The 24,146-nt window shown below is 33.0% G+C and overlaps 1 protein-coding gene across 1 annotated transcript in view; it reads left to right on the forward strand.

The window, feature by feature from the left end:
* The first annotated feature begins 230 nt into the window (after positions 1-230).
* Positions 231-24,146, forward strand: part of LOC131847867 (homeotic protein proboscipedia) — a 64,967-nt gene continuing 41,051 nt past the window's right edge. The window contains exons 1-2 of the mRNA XM_059197556.1: positions 231-468; positions 19,382-20,018. Coding sequence (XP_059053539.1) covers positions 19,532-20,018 — 487 coding nt within the window. The 5' untranslated portion in view covers positions 231-468; positions 19,382-19,531. The remainder of the gene's footprint in view (positions 469-19,381; positions 20,019-24,146) is intronic.

Below are 24,146 nucleotides of genomic sequence, written 5' to 3' on the forward strand. Positions count from 1 at the left end.
ATATATTTAGTAGAAGCTCAGTTTGTACAAAAGGTTCTAAGAGGCGGACGCTGTTCAAGAAACATCGTGATCAAATCCATAGGAGCGGAGGTGGATTTAGTTTTTTATATTTGTGAGTTACGGCCTTCCGTTGATGGCGTGGCATAGAAGTGGGCATGGCGGTAAACGAGCAGTGACGATTCGTTTAGTAGACAGTTGACAGTCGCCACGCCACACTGACATTCCGATAGTAGCACTGATAACAATTTTTCTATTGATGATTTTTTTGCTGACCGTTCTGAATAATAATTCTGTGCTTAGTGATCGACGTTTGAATGGACTGAACCGAACTGTGTGAAACTGTTCTTTTATTTTACAGACATATTTAGTTCAAGTGTTATAGTGATGTGTTGTGGTGCTTTATATTTATAGATAATGACTAAAATTTGTGTTGCTGACTGTCTATGAAAACTGACTGTGTTTATTTAAGTAAGTATGTACTAAAGTTAACAATAATTTAGTAATATTAGTTTCTTAAAATCTGCAAACCTGGAATTGGATCTCTTTGAAGCTAGGTACTTGCAGAATATATTAATATAGATACTAAACTTATTATCAAAATTCTATGTAATCCATAATAGGTACCTACCTTATATTGAAAATTTTAATTGGTTGTCTTCGAAGATTTTTTAATTTTCAACCTTTCTATATAGGTATCTGGATATTTTATCCACCTATATAAATAGGTACTATAGTATATCTCTACCTCGTAGTATATATCTATATATCTACACCATACCAAACCATAACAACCCATGTACATCGAACTGCAGGGCACAACTCTCCCTATAAAAAGAAGATATCAGCCTATTATCAAATACGTACTACTAATTTCAAGCATTTCTTCTTTTCCACTGGTAAACTATAGCTTCTTATAATAACTGTAATAATCATAATATAACTTTTTATTGTCCGTAGAAAAAATATTTACAAAAAAAGAACTTATTATAAATATGCTAAAAACAGGCGGCCTTATTACTCTTTAAACATGAGAGTAAACGGATTGTTAATAATAAACTATATCTATAGAGATGCCATTGTCATAAATTAAACACTAAGGGATAACTGAACTGACTTCATCCCGTCCTATTAACCTCCACTGTTTGTCCACCACAGTATAAGTAGGTAGGTACCTGAAAAAAATCTGAAACACTTATATTTTATTAAATGCCTAATTGTAATGATATCTTATCAGTTTTGTTACCTCTTCTTGTTTGCTTTTAATTTTGCCAGTTGTCATGTAGAGTCTTAAAAAATAATAATGAACTACTGCTTAAAAATAAATTAATTATTATAAAAAAATATATTTATATCGTAATATTCCTAGAAGTCTTGTTCTTTAACTGATAAATATTTAATTATATTTTATAGATCGTAGGTTCGCTTCCAGAGTAGAACAAACATTTTTTTTTCTCTTAATTTTTTTAGGATTAGGTTACTCTCGTGTATATTAGGTTTGCTCCATCTTGGCTTCTAAATTAATTACACACTTAGATACATATTTTATATTTACCTGCAATACATCTAAAAAGACAAAGTAATAAAAATAAATATCTAAAAAAAACAAAGAATCTAATAGAATAGAATAGAATAGTAGTCATCCTTTATTCTACAAGCCAATGTAGGATGTCACTCCTAAGAATGGAAAGCAGGGAATTAGGTTCTAATTTGAAACGTGTTCGATGACAGTGAAATGAGATGCACCCTGATATTGCTTATTCAGGTTAAAGGTTAAAGAGTACCACTTAGGGTATTAAAGTAATAATTAACCATCACGGAGACATCATACCAGTCTATATAAAAGTACAATTGTAATTTATATAGGTAGGTATTAGTGACTTGAAATGGATAAAACAAAACTTTTTTAAAATATGTCAGAATGATTATTTAAGACGTAACTAGGGTATACTTTCAATTCTACGATATGATTCTATCCCTGCCACTTTTATTTCATGAGTAAGGAAATTTCAAAGAAAATTTTACGTTACGATAAATTTAATATTCTACGCATAGGTATTTAAGTTGAATCTACTTTGTTTTACAAAACATAGAGTTTCTACGTTCCCATTGTTAAAATGATTATTAGGTAGATATGGTTGCAAAGAATTATTTAATTTTGTACCAAATTTAAAAGTCCCTTTCCATACAGTTCTTGGACATTGTCTGGAGAAAAGCCAAAATATATATGTATTAAACACGGTATATAAGCACTTACCTACTTCAGTGTTAGGTATTGAAATTCCTAAAGTTTCAATATTCAACTATCTAGTGATACATCAAGGCTACGGCCCGCCCTCCCGTCGCTGGGCGGTCGCTTCAGCCTGAAGCGGCGGACACGCCCATTCTAACTTCTATATGCTGTGCCATATAATGTCATATACTGCGAATGTGTGAGACCGTCTTATAGACTACTAAATGCCGTTGGCTGGCGGTATGAATGCGAAATTTTGTTTAGTTTACTTTGAGAAACTGGCATCTGTATATGAGTAAAATTCAATAAAAACAGCGTTTAAAATAGCTAGTTCTGAAGTAACCATTTTCGCTAAGATATAATATAAGTAATTTTAACCTATATTAAATGAGAATTGGTCCTAATAATATCTTGCGAAGGTGCATTCTATGAGACTTGATTATTAAATGATTAATGAATCAATTAAACTTTTTAAATGATTAATGTTTGATTTCGTAATAGATAGAAATGAGTTTAAATAGTTATATTACTATATGAGGTTTGTTTCTTATATCTTTATTAACTTCTAATGTATATTATACACAGTAGGTACCTACCTATCTAACATTGTTATGCTATTATATTATATTATATAATAATATTTTTATCAACGCTACCTATTTTTAGGTAGGAGCAGGTAATTTTATCGTAGGTAATATTACCATATGATTTAGGTATAGGTATATAGTAGTAGGTAGTTCCATGCATACCAAGGTACATGTATTTATTATAATAATAAACATAAAAATACTAGATATATAAGTATTCTAATAGGTAGACTACTACTATACTACTACTTTTTTCTGCTTTGCTGAAATAAACTGATAAAGCAAATTCAGTCAGATATATGCTATCAACTATTTAAGTAACTATTAAAATAATAAATCTGTACCACCATCATTTCACAACAATAAGTCTGTTTTTAAATTGACGTTTTATCGGTGACCTAGCGGTTCTGCACACCGCCTTACTTCCGATAGTCGCGGTTTCAATTCCTGGCACAGTACAAACATTTTATTCATGAGTATGATTGTCTGTATTAGTCTGAATAAGTCCTATATATTATTTACAAAAAAATATTTGTATCAGTTGATTACTACCCATACCTAACAGTAATAGCTTAGCTTGGTACTAGATGGCACTGTGTGAATTGTCGAGTTGTGTCTTACTAAATTGAAATTACGGCTACAGAAGAGCCTTTAATCCGAATTCCGGGTTGTTAAACCACAAGGCCACTATGTTATAATTTTATTAACACTTACATGGATTCACAGTACTTATATCTACTAAATAAAACGTAATAAAGCTACAGCTAAGAAACGCTCATACATTATGTAATACCATGCCACATGTCACGAATTTATGCTCTACTAAACGACCCACACAAGTTTCTATTATGAGTAGGTACTACATGTAGCTACAGGGTTACCAACCTTATAACACTTAGCCTTGTACGAAGTTACAAAATATATTAACATCGTACATTAGTTTAATTTTTGCTCTCTAATCTAGTACATCACATAGTATTTTGACCGATTTTCGTAAGTCAAAATCTCATATAAACTTGTATTAGAGTGAAAATTTCGTTGTCGTACCATCGCATCGACCAAAAATCTTGCATTTATACGAGGATCTCTATACGGTTGGCGTCCCTTTATAGCTACAACTGTTGCAGTTTATAAATTATACGAAATAATTAATATTAAGCTATAGAAGAAAAATATGGGAATCTTTAAAAGAAATGTGCTTAATGTGACTTACAGAGCATGTCTGTGTGTGTGTGTGTGTGTGTGTGTGTGTGTGTGTGTGTGTGTGTGTGTGTGTGTGTGTTCACTAATATCTATTATAACAGCGTGCATGGAATTCTCAACTGAAATAGTAACTCTATAAATCCAAAAATATAATATTTGTGTTAATTTATAATCTGTGTTTTTTGAATGAAATATATATTCTCACCTAAATTCTTCAGTTCTGTGCTTTTCTTAATAGATCTAAACATATATACTTTTTTTAAAAGTTTAGATTTCTAGTTTTATATTTACTCCTAGTTTTATATACAGAAATTAGAGATTTGATTCTATATAATATTCTTTCGGTTTATTTCTATTATTATTAATATTCTTTCTAAAATAGTTTCTCGGCAATAGATAAATAGCGGTCGGTTTTATTTCATACTATACTTTTAAGAGAAAGCATAGCGCTTATTTGATGATAAATGGTTACCATAGTCTACAGGTGACTGAAACACCAGAGGTATCACGTGCTCGTTGACCTCACCCTTAAAAGACCATATCCTTACCCTTCTTTTAGTCCCTGACAACATACGTCGTCTTAAAAGGCGTAGGCTACTGGAACCCGATTATTAATCAGGACCACCAAAAGGGATGATGATTCTGCAGGGAATCAAACTCTACCCGCGGCGTAACCTTTACCACATCTGTTTATAGTCTTCGACTGATTGCAGGATAGACACAATAGAAAAAAAATTATAGCCATCTGAAAAACCCCAGGCTGTAGACTCTATTATAAACGATTACCACGGCCTACAGATTCCTTAAACACCAGGGGTATCACGTGCTCGTTACTAGCTCTTAACCCTTCCCCTTCTGAAAAACCTCGATAAAACCCTCGGCATTTTATATTATTATAAACAATTTAACCCTTGCAAGTTTCTCTATATCGGTTAATCTGATTAACATTAAAAACCGACTTTTATACATATGTACTTACTTCCGTTTTGCAATGACATATGGGATAATACTAATACACAATAATTGACAGCCCATAAAATCCTTACAAGAGTTGTCTTCTAGATGAACACCTCGGGTCCTCACCCCCGGGTGATCCATCAGGAATCAGTGCTCTCCGCCGGGGCCGACGTCGTGTGTTGACGTTTACGACCCGAATTATGACGTATACTTTCCGACTTACACGACCTTACGACACTTTGTCACAAGCCGCGCCACTGTTTGCCACCGAAAATTTATATGCTCGTTTCTGTCCTGATCGTGTTTGAAAGTTGAAGTTTCAAAAGTTCCAGCTCAGTTTTCATCTGTTGGTTTAAGGGCACGATTAGTTACAACAAAGTTTTGCAATTTTATTTGTATGTTTAAAAGTTTGCTGTTTGAATCGGATCTTTACCAAAAAATTTACATATAGGTATACATATCTATATCAATTACTACAGAAATATTTTTTTACATATTTCTAATGAATTTTGTCTCTCCAAACTAGAAACAACAGTCTTTTTTTTTATTAAAAATAAGTAGATACTTTAAAATAATTATATTATCATTTCTGGAGGGTGGTTACACTTTCTAAAATATGATTGAAATATACTGCCTATATCCATCAGTAGGTATACCTAATAGATATTTCCTGCCTGATATAATTTTGTTTATTATTTATAATCTGTTTCATAGTTTCATAGCATCATCAGCATAGAAAGCAAGTAAATATGTATATTCGATTCACGCTTACCACAATTCTTACTTTACGCATGGGATCAATTTCAGTATGGAATTATTAGTAAATACTGAAGCAATCGACTAATAGATCATATGTAATATTCATTCTGTGTAATAACTACACAAAAGTAATTTTGCTAAGAGCACTGTTCCAATATTTCCAATCCATATTATAAATATTTCAGTATTTAATGGCTACAAGGGCTATTAACGAATTAAATAATTGTACTTAGTACATTAATAGTTGATATACCTAATACTAGGTAGGTAATATTATGTCTCTGAGGAATCAAATATTTAATAATTTCTTTATAAATAACATTTATTTTGGATTTTGGTATCTGTGGGCTAAACAATAAAAAAATACAGTACCTAATAAAATAAACTTATTTTAACCTATTCTGCTTGTTATCTACAACAAAGGATTCTTTAAGTTCTTTTCTAAAATTTTATAAATATTATGCTGAAACATAATTCTCCTTATCTTAAAAACTTATATATTATATAGCTTATACATCAGACTAAATAACACATAGGCTATAAATTTTACGTGAGGGAAATCGCGGGCACAGCTAATATTATGTATTTATTTACAATAAAATGTGTATCTATCAATTGTCTAGTACCTATAACGTAAATTCTGCTTAGCTTGAGGCTAATTGACGCTATGAGATATGTCCAGGGATACCATACCATTAATATTTTAATATAATTTAATTGAAATAGCAAAAACCAGACGGATCACTTTATAGTAAGTTCTTACCATCATCTATTACACGAACAGCACTACGGACGATAACATTTCATGTCTCTTATCCCATAATCTCAATATAGAGATTACAAAGTACCCACTAAGACTGACATAAGTAACACTAAAGTACCATACAAACAAGTTTTTACAGTCTGCCTCAAAACAGAATAACAACTAATGTGATCCACCAAAATATAGTATTTGCGAGTTAATTGTTCGTAACTGGAGGCATTGTCTCTGGGCAGGTTACGCGTACACATCGCGTGAGAGTGGTCTAATAATGGACAATAACATGAATGTCGAGTTGTTTGTGTCTACTATACGTTATTTAGAGACTATATTAGGTGTTAAACATCAGTTGATTCAAAATGGAATCCTAAATAAAGTGTTTAGACTGGTGTTATTATTTATATCACATACGTTGTTCTAACGCTTTACAACGTTATGTTTTCATTTTGTAAAAACTAATATCAATAGTCGCTTTTAGTGTATTTTGTGTTTTTGTTTATTGATCAATCAAAATGGACAATTTAATTTGATACTGCTATACCGGACAGAGCATCAGTGTAACATGATAGCAAAAGAATGAAGTCGGCTCAGCGTGTCATGAGGATTTGACCAGAAATTGACAAAGATGATTTTCAGAAGGGTACTTTTGGACATTAACCTGACATTATAGGTGCTAGTATTGCTGGCAATGATGCCACCAGTCCCTATGACTAACAATCTCTCCCAGAAAGCTATCAGTGACTTAGTCTCTTAGCTGTCTGGTACTTCATGCTTATACTTTTTTACGTAGGTAATTGGAATGACCATCAAGCCGACGGTCCAAAAATTGGAATGGCAAACATGAAGAATGCCACGTGCTGTGATGACTTGATATCAGTAGTGCTGTTCAAGCCTAGTATATATAGGTACATATGTTTATGCGATGGTTACCTAAGCGGTAATCATAAGTAAACGTGGTGCAGGGGACTAAGATATCATCCTCGAATTTCACTGCCTTATTTCACCCTTCTATCGCTACTTACAACCCACGCAGAAGAGTGCAGTTTATTCGAATAATGATTATTTATGCTCTGTAAATTTAAAGTAAGGAACATTAACCTTTTTATAGATATATATCTGAAAATAACCAAAAATTTGTAGAAAGTCATCTCATTATGTACTTTAGCATGTCTGTTTTTTTTTGTTTATATATCTTATATAGCTAAGTTTGTTTGGTAGATCGGTCCATTTTTGAGTAGGTGCAACATTGAAAAGTTTTATTGTGCTAGAATATTTATCTGCTTTAAAAAAAGCTTTTGTTGCTATCCAAAACCACTCTGTTTTAAAGTTAAACTTAAGAATTGTAATTTTCCAATATTCTCTCTAAATATACCTTACTCAGCATAAAACAGCCCCAATAAGTAAAATGAACACACAATAAATCCAATTTTTTCCTAAAGCCGCGTACATATGTATGGCTATGGAGGTACTTGGTGGGCGGCATCCGGGCGCACGCCATTCGGTTCCCAGAAGAGGAAATCGTTACGACGAACAAATTGTGCCCTAACCACTAGTTTGAGCGACGACCGGCTCCTACACGCAGATGTTTTATTATTTACTGGCCACTATATAATCTAAGTGGCCAGTGTATGCAATAATACGCCATTTTGTAATTATGCATTCCAATTACCGTGTGGATGTACGAGTAGGTATGGTAGCTATATTAAAGTCGTCTTGTTATAAATTCATTGTATTTTTTAATTCGCTATGTTAACGTAAAGTACCCATAGGGTGATTTTAGGACTAATAGTATTCGACCATTCATGATTTTTAAATCGGGAAATAATTCGTTAATTAAAAATATATATTGTTAGACATAGACATTTCAGGGTCTATGTCAGATTTATTTTTAGTTTGAACCCAAATCACAAAGAAAGTAGGTAGTTTCATCCAAGAAGGAAATTAGTCAAACATCATAATATAGAGTAACTAAATGTTTGGATTACCTGACTTAAGTGCTATTTCTGTTCTAATATAGGAAGAAAATATATAAAAATAAGTGTAAACATACCAACATCTAAACTAGATTATATTATTAATAATGTCAAAAACTCACTTACATACATACCTATATACATTTTTATTACTCAATAGGTATTTAGTCGTAATATAAGTAAACTAAAATTTTTAATGGATAAATATGAAGCAGTGTGCTATACGGCGGCAGGGCAGGTCAGTGAAACATGATAAGATGAGAATTATGTGAGTTCAATAACCTGTCATGGCAAATTCATTGCAAGGAATCGACTACGACGGTTTCCATGTTGCAGTCAACCTAACATGATACTCTACTAGGTATACTCCTCTTTACTAACTAGCCCATCCCCTATAAACCAAGTTATTTTTTTATTAATGATAATGGAATGATGCACCCGCCTGCGTTAACGGTTTACAGTGGCGAGGCACCACGAGGATTATAAAATGAACATGAAGTCAGATCTGTTAGCCCATCTTGGCAAATGGAAATTTAGCACGATGTTTTCCAGGGAGAACTGCGTGGAGGTCAAACTGACATGGGACATTGCTAGCAATGGGTTTATTAGTCTACATTACTAACAATCCCCTTTCCTAAGTTAAGTGTTGGTACCATTAAATTAGTTTTATTGTTATTTCGTAAGCTACGTGATTTTAGAGATGTCTCCTTAAAATGGGATGTGTGCTTTAAATGGCAATAAACAAATTCATAAGTAGACCCAGTTCGTTTTTATGGGTTTTTGAGGTGCTCCCCTTACGGGATGTAAAGTGAAACGTGGCGTAAACTTACGCTCTGCGGGAAACCAAGGGGAAAACGCATGTTTTGTATAAATTTAGTCAATTTTAAATCTATCTCAGTCGATTGAAATGCAAACGAAAACGATGTTATTAGCCATATGTTTTGTTGTAGGTGGATAAATAGTGACTAATAGATACATTAATCTAATTATTCATTAAAAATCAAAATTAAAATTAGACGAGGTAGAGATGAGTCGGTACTTACTAGAGGGATACAATTACGTTAATGTCTCTGTTAAAATCAGCATTATATTTATTCCATAAAATAAGTGCCTACATGTAAATATAAAAACAATCCCATAGTACAGTAGAGGAAATTACATAAATTACATTTCATTCTCCGCTCACATGCCGCGACGGACAGCAGACGGAAAATTTTAATTCAAAACACAGAGCAACCCATACACATTAAAATAGGTTTAACCGCCAGCCGTTCCATTTTCGAAAATAAAATAAAACAAAAAGGCGCGTTCCCGCCATTTCTCTCGGGCGCGCCGCGAATTCCGGTGGAAAAAATCGTATTTGGAACGCGGTTTGAATTTTAATTGACATTCAGTCAACGCAGAACTGCCGGGCGCTAGTCGGTGAGATATCGTGAACATTTTCAAGTTTACATCGCGTTCGGTTTGGGGGTTCTCTGATCGCCCGCCAGTTGTGGAATAGCATCATAGGAAGGCATTTATGGTGCCTTCATAAGTTAAAAAATTGCAACCTTTTTCAGTTAAATTTGTTTTGTAAATGCCACTCTGGTTGTGACTACTTTAGAGTGTCAGTCAAGCATATACTCAGCTTGAATGTATGCGAAAAAGGTACATTTTAAACAACTTTTAAAATCACTAGTATCCTGACGACTTAGGCGTAATGCCGGTTAGTCAGGGAGAGAAACACCTCAATGCCTACAATATTACAATTATCTATCTCTTATTTGTTTTTATAATAATATCAACACTTTCGCTCCAAAACTCCCGCTGCCTCCGTTCAATCGTCCGTCATCCACTTGTCAATGTCACATAGATTACTTTGGCTCTGGCCTCTGACGTTCCGTTTCAGGTTACATGATTATTGACTTTACCATTTTTAATTAATGGTGCGTAACACGATAGTTAACAGTCATATCCTGCAATAGTGTCTGGCCCAGACACATAGGTAACTGATGAGCGTAGTCATGCTTATCAAAGGATATAGTGTCTACACATATAACAAATACTTAACTAAATAAACTAAAGATACACATTACTTTCATAACATTGACTATCTTAGTATACTGTCAAAGGTTTACAATCTAAAATCAATACTAACAGAGCTAAGTTTCGGCATGCATTCAGAATGCACAAAATATAACATAACATATATTAATTTACATAATCCAAATCACCCAAAAACATGAACAACCTTTTAGAGTAACAAACAATTATTTGGCGGTGATTGACTTCTATGAGTCAGACTGTAACATATCACCATCACAATGTAAGTTTCCGATCTTATGAACATTGCATTTTTTTTATACCTCCAAAATAGAACTTGACATTTCTCATCATGAATATTTTAACGGATAAATTTAACATATCACATTACAAAAGGTAAAACTTAATTACCTACATATATAGAGAAAAAAATATAAAGAGAAAGTAATATTCTCGTGACATAAAATTAGAACAAAATCGCTGCCTGCCTTCACCTCACCAATAGAAATAACAGGTCAATATTATTCAAGTGGTTCTAATACCCTCAATACTACTACTACTATTTTACTTCGACGATACTCTTGATTTACCAGAGAATTATTTTAATATAACATAATTCATTGAATTTCAGTTATGATTTACTTAACAATACCATCAGCTCACTGGTCAAGTAATCTATTGCACCCTTTGAACCCTGTACATTTAGGGAACTATAAATGATTGTAGATACTGATCTCAATTTTCTTTACAACACCAGTTTAACATAAACCAAAACCCACTGTTCCAGATTAATGTGAAATAGAAATAATCTTTACTCAAACAAACTTAATATAAGCACTTTTGAGTAGTCAAGATTTTTGAATCTATCGCCCATTCGGAACGCAGATCCATCACAAGAAGAATAAACAAGAAACCCGTGTGTTGCTCTTTTAAATAAATATTGATTTACTTATATTTAATTAACAACAAGGATTAGGCGTGCGGCAATCAACATAAAAACCGCTACGCACTTAATCTCCGTTCAATCAGACAACATTGACAGCGCTATGAATTTCAAGTTAGATATTTTCTAAAAAAAACACTGATTTATAAATGATGACATTTATAAATTTTCAATTTTATAATAAGCTGTTTTTTTTTTTACAAAGAAAATATTTTATGACACATTTGATTTCTTTTTCTGGCAAATTGAGTACAGACTCTGGGAGTTTGTTGTAAAACCTTGCGCAATTTCCATAAAACGAATTACTAACTTTCGTCAAACGAACGTGAGTTTAGTAAGCCTACTATTCACTTTATATTTAAACGATGGTATTCGTAGCCACTTCGGCCATCCAACGTTATCGAAGGGCCTCATTCGATATTATCATAACAGTTAACATCGGGTAATATAATAAAATTAAAATCATATAAAATTTAGTTTGAGATACTTTACATACTTAAAATATGAAAGTTGCCACTGACAACTACACATTACATTTCAACATCATGAATTCAGTCTTTGTTATATTTTTCCGCCTTAAGTTGTATCACTTAATTTTTCACACCATGTACTAGTCAGCATCTCTGCAAACACGGCTGCCTAGCTAATTAGTGAAATACCTGTTAAAACAAAACATTAAAAAAATGCCACCGCTTGCCCACTATGACTACGGTCTCAACAGATCTGGATTTTATTAGACTCAGCCACCGCTTGCCCGCACAAGGAGCTACGGCCTCAAACTGGTCAAATTCTCATTAGACTCAGCCACCGCTTGCCCACACAAGGAGCTACGGCCTCAAACTGGTCAGATTCTCATTAGACTCAGCCACTGCTTGCCGCCACAAGGAACTACGGCCTCCAACTGAAACACATCAAATATTTTACAACTGGTCATTTTCTCAATGAGGCATTCACCGCTTGCGCACGCAAGGAGTTACGGCCTCCAACTAGTCATATTCTTTATGGTACTATGCTATTTTTACTTCAGCCTCAAGTGCTCTACATTGCAACTCAACTATGGGTTATATGCACTCCCATCAAAATTTACTATTACTTTTTATTCTATTACATATCTTTAAGAACTGGATTTCCTGGTTCCATTTTACTATTTCTCCAACGCTTTAAACGACTTTATAACATTTAATCATAAGTTAATTCAATTTAATTATGTACCAAATTCGAATTATATATCTGGTTGATATATATCTAGTATCTACCAATTTCTGAACGAACATGCAATATATTACTACCACATACCCTACTCCTATTATTATCTACCAAATCTTGAGTAGCATCAACAAAAAGCGAGTCGTTCGTTGTACGTCGCATTGAGCACAAGCGGATCCCCATTTTCTCCGTGAACTAACGTATACGGAACCATCAGCCGCGATCTCAGCGCAATCATCTCATCAGTATATCATCAAATCTAAATCACCATCATTTACCTTAAAATCCATAAATCGTATTCATAGTCATATGATTATTATATTAATCTCATAATTTCATTAAAGTATTGCAAATCATTTTTCATTATCATATCAACCGCCCGTTTTTTTAGCCATTTTGCTCATAATTCAGCTTGTCATCGATTGTAACTCATCATTGTATCACTAACATTCCTTAATCTTTCAGATCTATTCGTTCATGTACAACTCTTCACCGCGTATATTTACCGACTATTTTCCATAGAGATGTATCAAATTTTACCTTGTGATCGTCCTTACTACAATCTTGCAGTGTAACTATCTTGTACACCTCGAGCGCTTTATTCATAATATTTCTAAAGTGTCTGTATACGGTGTCTGGGTTCTATAAATTAGCACCTCTTCTAATTTCCCATTAATTACAACAGACACATAAAATCAATTCTGAAAGGATTAATTTCAATTTAAACTATTTAGTTAGTACAATAGTCAATCCGATTTCTCCAAAGGGCGTTCAGCCACACATACAAGTGCATATAGGTGCTCAGACTAATCTATGGAATCAAATGCCCAGCATTTGATTGCGTTGATCATTACTTATAAAAATTTTAACTTCCGTCGTCGTCAAAGACAACGCTTTAAATTTAATTCAATCTTATTTATCTGATCAATATCAACCAAATATTTGAAAACAACATCACCGTTATTATTATAAACTTCCAATATCTCTACACCTGTAATTTTGTACAATTCAACATTAAAACACCCTCACTTATTTAATACATCCGTTCTCGTATGCTATGCAAGTGACAACATCAATTCTTATATGTTGATGAGTTTACTATTAAAAGCCTTAGTTAACACTTTTATTTTACTTCAACTCAACAGTTATGTCAAAAGTGACAATGGTCTAAATACAACACATCCAATCTCATATTCCAGTCAATTGAGTCAACATGTATACCAACAATTCTTACATGCTCGTTAATTTAGCATTATACGCTTCGATTATACTCTTTTTTTTTTTCAACCAATTAAAATCTTAATAGATACAATATCTCAAGATTTTACAAAGGTTAACTAGAAATTAATAAAATTGGCAAAACCATCTACAACAGTAATTTATAACTGTAAACTGTAATCTATTGTTAACAATATTTAACTTTCTTATATCTTAACTTTCAGTTATATCCTCTAGTAACTTTTCTTATATATTCCTGGGATTAAATTGACAGATATAGCCTTACTTCCACAACTTATATTGTCTCTCATTTTATTTGCATTGGATATAAAGGTCTCTTAAAACAGTTATAGGTTCAATAGGATCCTTTCAACTTAAATCTAGTATACCCATGTACACTTTTCAAAACTTTAATGCTCATACATTTAACAACAATCAATTGTCCTTTTGTTTTTGTTTTTCTTTTAACTACCTGTGCTTCTTAAATTTGTATTCACTATAATACCATTATAATTAAAGAACAATGGCTCAGCTCGCAAACATTTTCTCAACAAATAATTCTCTATAACATGTAAACCTTACAACTTAGAACATGCAGTATTTATTTTTCATTCTACATATATGCTATTCATAAAGTAGTTTATTATCCATCAGTAAACCATATAAAAATCTCATAAATTACGCCAGTATCCATATTCATAAACCAGCTCGTCCATACTGACTATCCATGTCTCTCTCTATGGAAGTTTGCATACAGTCTTCTCCTGCTGTTTCCTTTTTTTTCTTATGTCATCTGCTTATCTTTTTTTTTTTTTTTGCTGTCCTACGTTTCTTTTGTCTGTCGTCTCTGCCATTTTCTTATATATATATATATATGGCTTATAAATTTTTCATTTCATTATATGGCGTCCTACAATCCAATCAATCACAATACTATTTAAATGTTAAATAGGCATTACTATATGTATTTATACCTGTACATATGATACAATTTTCTTTTGAATCATTACTATTTATATATTTTTTTTTTTCTATAAATTATACTGATACTGTGCTTGTGAATCACTGTTCATCCCAACGGATACCAACATCTCACTTTCAATCTAAGTTACATTTGCAGTGATTAACTTGTGTTCACAAGATATTGAGGATTTTTCCTATTCTTTTTTTTTTTATATATTCCTGTCATAGCTATACCGAAATCACCATGCACTGTCCTCTACAGTACAGTAGATTCACAGAAGATAATTGGAAGCTTGCCACAGTATAGAAGTGCTATCTTCATAAAACCGACTAACTTCAGTCTCATCCTCTTTGGTAACAAAGTTATATTAAATAAAACAAACCACATGCTTATAAAAGCATAGCATAAAACACCAACAATCAGGAATTCTCATAAATATATAACGGTTGTATAGAATGGGAACGAATTTCCATGCATGGACAATTATGCAGCCTATTAATAACCACATTACCAAGGTCATCAGCAAAGTTTTCTAGAATATCCATATCTCTTTACTTTCCTAACAATCTTGTCTGTCTGTGTCTCATAATTTTCCTCTATAATAATTTTAAAGCTTATGTACTTTGAATATCTTAACATTGCCTCCCACAGAGACTATTTAATAATAACTAATTAATATACAGAAACTTCATTAGTCAAATCATAAAATATTTTATAATCCTGTAGTCTACAAATACATAGAAGGTAAGTTACATAAACCATTTAAAAATAGTATCCAATTTTTCCTTTCTCCTCTATTTCACCATATCACAGTTTACATGTATTCACTTAATTCTCTCCCATCTGTCCATACCTATATACAACAAAAGAGTGCTATGCACTCATTTATTTCCATTTTCCTGCCATAATATCTGAATTATAAAGTTTATTATCCAAATTTCACAATTCTAGACCACACTGTTTGACACAATCCATGTGCTAACTTCAAGATGAGTTCATTATTAACTCATGAATGCTTTAAATCAGTTATTATCTTCTGATATACATTTATTTATATTAATATTCAATAATATATTCTACTTGTTTTTTTTTTATTATTTGTACTTCACAAATATATAATACAATTTGAATTTAAACAATGATTTCCTCCTTGGTTCACATTTCAATTCCAATACAGATTTAACAATGAATCTGTCCACTTTATAGTTTCTTAGTACTGTCATTCTACAAATGACACTAAATAATAAAACTCAATGGATAACTTAAGCTCAGATCCTTGCAGCAAATCTTCAGTTCATTAGCTTATGCACTACACAAGATTGGACAATATAGCAATACATTGCAATATATTACAATAGTCTATTTTCATTATTGTGATAACAATTGTCGTATGTTGTACATATTCATATTATAAAATCATGACATTTTGTGCAATTTACTGTTTGGAGAGTTATAACTCATCAAAAGGCAAATACTCTCACTGTTGCGACTCAATATATATATCCAAACATTCTGTATGTACACAAATATTAACTTATTTCCAAAAACTTTTATTCATATTCATAACACTAATAGTAAATTTAAAGACAAGCTTGTTGCTCAAGTATTGTTTAGAAAATTCAACAGGTTTCTTGTACAATCAATAATACAATCAAGAGCCAACAACATTCATTTCTGGAGTTACCAAAAGCTTTTCTTTAGGTTAACAGACAACTTCATAAATTATAAAACTGAACCATGTAAGAATAGTCTTACCTGTAATCTATCACTTTCTAACATGTCACATATTAATGTGGTGCTTATAAATTCCAACACTCACTTACTAAACATTGTCTCAAATGACAAATGTACATAGCTACAGGTACCTGCACAGGACCTTTAAGTACCTTTATTGATCAACAATGGCTGCTAAGGGCCATTCTAATGAATTTCAAGAGAAGCATCAAAGAAGTGAACCAATTGCTCAAACATATAATACATTCAATCTGAGCATACATATAATATATAATTCCAGCATAATATGACACCTTTGAGGAATTGGATATCATTTCTAGGTGCTTTTTCAACTCATTAATAATCAATATCATATGATTATGATAACCTTGAGGATCCTAATAGATCTCAATTGGATTTTATACTAAATAATGATTAAATAAGGAACTATTAATAATAATAGTTTACAGTTATTTGGTTTTTTTTTAACATTGGAGTTTACTACCAATTGTTAGCCATTGCTATATATATATAATTCAAAACACAGCAAGAAATAAATATAATAATTGTACTATCAGAGTTAAGTAGTATTTTCACTGAGAGCTTCACAGCTAATCATGAGATAGCATCTAAAATGTCTTTAATATCTAATATTATGAAATATAACATGTTATGTTGCTGGTATCAGTTTATTTCAACAATACACTGTGTCTATCTATATTAATATGCTTTATTAATTCATTAATAAACACATATCAAAGTATCAACCAATATAATATATATACATATGACAGTGTCTCAATTTGGGAATATAACCACCATCAAGACATATACCTGGACTATGCCTGTGATTGTCATTTATCTGAAATGGGATCATCAAACATATATGTGTACCTATGTAAAGAAATAATAACAATTCTTCAATTCAATTCACGTAGAACAAACACACAAAACTGAACAGTAAGTTTGACTAATTTACTGTGAATTAGCAACAAACTCAGCAATACCATTACACTGTTTATATGTATAACATGGTATGTGTTCTCATGTTCAACCTGTATGTCAACATAGTTAATGTAACTGTTTCTAATCTGTTGATATCCTATCATACTCTATCATAGGCATTAATAACATAACAATAGTTACTCTGTATTTTAAACTAATTAGATAGCCACGTTGTTCTATACTTAATGTATTCATAATACTTCTTTCTTAGGCATATTGTATAACTCAATATCGTGCTACATGTCATGTCATTATTCTCGCAAGTTATCGTACATACTAAATCTATTTAATATGTAGAAAGCAATTCATCCAAAAGTTCAATAAAACAAGTGAGAAACTGCGTTTAATGGTATGCGTGTTATTAACGTAAATTCACTTACCACAACTTCTAGTCAGAATTACCTTACAGTCGAATTTGTAGGCGGGATTGGTACCGCTTCTGAACTTTTAAAATCACTAGTATCCTGACGACTTAGGCGTAATGCCGGTTAGTCAGGGAGAGAAACACCTCAATGCCTACAATATTACAATTATCTATCTCTTATTTGTTTTTATAATAATATCAACACTTTCGCTCCAAAACTCCCGCTGCCTCCGTTCAATCGTCCGTCATCCACTTGTCAATGTCACATAGATTACTTTGGCTCTGGCCTCTGACGTTCCGTTTCAGGTTACATGATTATTGACTTTACCATTTTTAATTAATGGTGCGTAACACGATAGTTAACACAACAAATATGAGAGCTATGTAGGGAGATACCTACAATGTTGCTTACACAAACCAACTTCGTGCGTATCCTACTTTATCATTTTAATAGTGTACTATATATTATATGCTTAATATCTCGGAAAATAACAATATTGAATCATATTTTTTACAACACTGTTGCTTATTTAAGGGTACAAGTGCAATAAATATACCTATTTCGATATTGTTTCTTTTTTACTACAATTAGAAAGTTTTTCGTAAGTAACTAGTCAAATACAATTCTTTTTCTAAATTATAATGTGATTATGCTTAACATTATTTACAATAAGGTACAAGAGCAACTTGATAGAAACAATAAAATTACTAATACTTTCTAAATTATGGTGCGACATAAACAATATCTCAGCTCGTTACTATGTTAATTTGTAATTGATTCGACCACATTGCTATTGTTTACTTCTTAATAAATTAATAAATTAATACCTACATTATTTTTATTCGTAGTACATGACAATTTTAATAAGTTTATTGTTGTGTCCACATCACGTGCCATCCACTTAATAACACTCGCTAAATTACAATAAACAATTTGGAGCGCTCATTATTCGCGGGTTCATCACGACGTTAGGCATTCAAATTATTCAACACAAAACCGCGGTAATGTCAAACGTCCGCGAGTAATTGCGAAATAACCACGAGACAACCTTCTCCCGTTACATTAAATTTGGCGCCACTCGATTTGACGCAAAATTGAAAGTGATTAGACAGGCCTTCGGTCTACACCATTGTTCACTAATTAATCTCAATATTTCTAGTCTAGTCTTTTACAGAATTAAGAATACAATATGGTCCATATATAAATTACATATTTTTTAACGTAACTTTGTACGTGCTATTTGCAACTGTCGTCATTTGACGCCTGTGGAGCCCTTATAATTTACCATTTCAAACTACGAAGTAATACCTCTATACTCTGCAATTTTTCACTCTTCGAACCGAAATGCAGCTTACAAAGCTGCTGAAATAGGTGACAAAGTCAGTCTAGCAGACAACTACCTTAGCAAAACAGATATATGAGTATCTATCCAAGAACATAACAATTTATAAATCGTAAAATATATTTTCTTTTCAGATAGTATGACGGCCAAGTCAACTTCCAGTGAAAATCGTATTTATCAAAACTTCCAAGGCTCATAACAAAATGTTGACATATGTCTCCAAACGAAAAACAAATACATCCCGTGAATGATTCCAAGAACAGAGAGCGCGCACATCGGCAGCGATGCAAGAAATATGCAATACCGCTGCCCTGCCGCTCGACACTAGCCCTTTAGTACGCAAAATAAAATGCGAAGAGTACCCTGCCATCAGAGGGAAACAATCCGCGAGAGTTGGCATGGGGGTGCGCGATGAAATGGAAGAGGACTTCGCCGTGAAGACAAGGAATACGCCACCAATGGGGCCGGCGCCGGGACAGGAGCACCCACGCATGGAGCACGGTGGTAACGGCTTCTGGTTGGCAGCAGTGACAGCCGCTGGAGCACCACACCCGATGCTAGAAACATGTACAGAAACCGGCTTCATAAACAGTCAACCTTCCATGGCGGAGTTCATGACTGCACTTCCGCAGTTAGGAACGGGCGAGCTGAGTCCTCAGCACACACCGCCCGGGTATGCGCCTGACCTTCCTTCGCCGGGCGGTGGGCTGAACGTACCTGAATACCCTTGGATGAAAGAGAAAAAAACGACAAGAAAAAGCAGCCAACAAGGTAAGTTTTACTCTATATGCAAAGGAACCTTTGGCTTACAGATTACAGTCATACAAATATATTCTACTACCACCACTCGCAGCATTAAAACTACTTATCAACTCAGGTTATCGCAAAGGTAGCGATCTCTAATAAGAAAATAGCTCGTCCATCAAAAACGACGACAAATTTCGTTTCGTAAGTGCGCCTAACTGCCTCGTGAATCTACTTCGGAATTATTATTGTGCCTTTCAACGGCAACAACAAATGGCCATTCAACCATTGTGTTCTGGTTCACGGTCCCAGAGTTTCTTTAATGAACATCAAATTACTCCAAAATATATTGAATTGTATGCCGCGACGACGTTTTGTGTCCGTAACTGTTGTAGTCGGCCGCTATGGGAGTGGTATAGTTGCGGCAGTACAAGATAGTGGCTTGTAATATCTGTGAGCTGCGAGGCCTCGTAGAGGTATTATTCGAGCCACCGACCCGCCTCCAACATGCCGTGTAACGGAACGGAATACTCGACATGCACTATAACCACAAATTATAAGTGAGAACATTTTAAAATATGATTTTTATATGCTGACAACATAAGTTTATTTGAATTGAAGTTTTTTTCCCACCTTAGTATCAAATTTTGACGTCAGTATGTATTATGTATGAAGATCATAGCTTACTACAGCTTAATCGATGCACTTATTTTTATAAAATACTGTTATTCATTGTTTACTGCCTCTTACAAAAAATATTTCGCACAATCAAGCATTGTAATATAGCTAACTAAAAGACAAGATGACCCCAAATTTGTCGGCGGGACAGAATGCTGAGTGGTGCAGAACAATGAGCGAACTGGATGATCCATCATCATCTGTCGCCCGCCTGTGGGAACATGGCCTCACCTGGTGAACCAATATATCATTTTCTAGATATGCCACAATTTGTAACATTATCTCAATTAAAAATTCCAAATAAAATCTATAGGTGAGTGCTATGAAACATTCATAAATTCTACATATGTTTATTTCTAATTTATATACTTATAAAGTATCGAGTATATAGGTACAACCAATATCCAATTAAAGATACGTAAAATTATGCATAAATTAATGCTTCTGAAGTTCCATATCACTTTTGATTTTTTCCTACAACGTAATCGCGTATGAAAATACAATATTATAAATAATATTGTGTTTTCATACTCTAGCGCGATTAACGCTCGTTGGCTAACAGAAGCTGCCCCCCGCTGGTCGCTGCGGGGGTCACGACAAAATGTACGTTGAACAACGTGTTAAAACGATCTCGGAATCGACTATAAATCGTATTACCTAAGTGTATTAATTAATTGCGGCCCTATAAACCTACCGAATATATTTAAGTGATATCAATACCTGACTACCTGATGTATAATTTTTTGAGTTTCTCCACTAACAAGCTCGTTCGCCTTTATGATAATAGTTTGGATCATATTATAATTTTATTTTTATTCAAATTTAGTAATATGTATGATTTAGTCATTCTCATGGTAGTTCATGACAGAAACAATGTCATTACTGGCAGACACGGCCACATGTTTCTCATGTTTATTTTATATTTTATAAGCAGTCTGCGAACATAACGCTGGCATTCGCTTTTTGATTCGCATCTCCATCCGAAACGAACTTGCGAGATGATAGTGTAGACGCAAGGGTGTCCGTGAACCGGCGCTGCCGGGGTAATCCGTCACTGTCACAGAGTCACAGATATCGAGCGATGCACGCCCGCCGCCGCTCCATGCAGCTCGGATCAGCCGCGCCTCGCCGTTCTAAACTTAGATATTGGGTTTACCAAGTTTTGACTGATTCTCTTAAGTGACGGCAACGTCTATTTTGACGTTTCCTCTTTGGATATCCAATTGTATACTTGTATTCATTTTATAAATTTTATTAAAATAGTTAACTCAAAAATCAATGAAAAAATTTTTTTCTAAAAGTTCTTATACCATGTAGTCCATTTGAAGACCAGAGTTGCAAATGGTCATAATAAAATAGATATTATTACTTATAAATAACAGAAAAAATTGCTTAAGCGCAAAATTTACTTGATGTCATCAAAATATTAATCAATACTCAATCAGTGCACACGACTGACATGCTTTTTTATGTAATAATTTAGGAAACAGTATGACTTGCCATCTATACCTAAAGGTATGTCTTGGCTTTGGTTAAAGGTAGCCTCTGTCTAAATTAAACCTACAATATATTCATATTTCTTTTTTAAATGGCGCCAAGTCCATATAACTTCTAATTCAAATATAAATTTGAGATATTGTATAAATATCATATATTAATTTATTGGATATAGTGTTTGGAATTTGGAACATATTGAATCTAGATACGCGGTAGCGTGTCAAGCCAAGTTCAAGTAACAGAACTGGCGAGCATTAAAATTAAGATAACAAGAGCATACTTACATGTGTATCCATAAATTAAACAGTATCCGCTTGCATTAACAGCGTGTATTACGTACTTCCTATTATAGATACATATAGATAGATATCTACCGGTGCGGTGTGGTAGAATAGTAGGTACTCCTATTAGGGACAAGAAACAAATTGTTCGCCGACCACGCCTCCAGGCTATCTCCGGAGATCGAAATTAAAATGAACGCCCTGACACGATCGATCATTCCGATTCTTTAATATAATCCCGTATTATTTCTGCACTGTCTCAATTTGCTGAGAATGCCATGCTTGACTGATATGTGATGCAAAATGTAACCTTCATTGTTGTGGATTAACATTGTATGGATTCAAAAATCTAATGTAATTTCTTCAATTTCTCCTGAAATGTAATCTTATACGTCATATGTAGATGTTAGAAAAATACTACCATCGGTGTAGAAAGAGCAAAAATGTGCTTAAATTGAGAACCCTCTTATTAAAAAAATAAGACTTTTTTGAAGAATCTACATATTTTATAACTATATATAGGGATTTAATGAAGTTAGTACGTTCTTTTTGTAATAGTATAAAATAAAAATAATTATTTTATAGCTAGCATGTCTGTTTATCAATGTTATAATTATAATCTGTCACAATAATATGAGTCCATTCAGCACAGAATACGGGCCTTATCTAAATTGATTCTGAACTTAATGTTGTTGCTTTATAAAGCGGTGCCATTTTTGCTACATAATGTGATTAAAAAAACGTTATTGTCGCTTCACCTCTCCTATTTACCAGCACCACCATCACCTTCACCATCAATTCTTCATTCGCAATTCCATTCAAAGCTAAAGACAATTAAACTGTAACAAGCCTAATTACAACACTAAAATTAATACAATTAGATACTCAATTGCTATAGCTATCTGCTTAAAACTCTCCATAATAGTTAATAATTCTCTATAACGCTGGAATTTATAACTGAAATATAAGTAAGATACGTAGTCAAGTTGTTTACCTTCAAACACGATAAATCAACCCTAAAACAAAAAACAAAACGACACAAGTATTCCGCAGAAACAGCCCCTGTGAAGTCGCGTGCGCTATTTTATTCTGTAACTAAACAACTGAAACATTCTATATAATATGAATCCATTAAATATAATGATAATGGCATGAGAACTTTGTCATTCTGTGACTGTTTCTATATGACGACACGTCATTTTGTAATACGTCCTATAACTGTATATTGGAGGCTATCATATCCCTTTGGTTTGATCGGTTGCATGCTATTAATAATAGTAACTGATATAGCTAATGAATACAATTAAGTTTTGTAATATTGTTGTAAAATGCGTAAATTCCTTAATGTATTCTATGTAACCTCAGATGACCATAAAAAAACTGTAATTAGAAATGTTACTCGTAAGTAAACAATAAGTATATGTATACCTGATACAAAAAATATTTTCTACTAATTGCAACAGGTCTTGAAGATACTTGAAGTCACCGGCATAAATAATAGTATATCCTACGTCAATAATAAACTTGAAAAAAATATCTATTATAATAACCTACTGTTTACACTTTCAATTTTAAAAATAAGTCGTAAATCGTTGCAATTTTGTGCTATTTGAAAAAAAAATGTAAAACGAAATAGCTCAGGTAGACCTTTCTCTATGGACACCGAAAAGACCAGAGATAGTAATAAATCTTATGGCGG

Source organism: Achroia grisella, unplaced genomic scaffold, assembly GCF_030625045.1.
Source record: "Achroia grisella isolate CSIRO2021 unplaced genomic scaffold, CSIRO_AGI_Agris_v1 utg544, whole genome shotgun sequence".
Lineage (NCBI taxonomy): Eukaryota > Metazoa > Arthropoda > Insecta > Lepidoptera > Pyralidae > Achroia > Achroia grisella.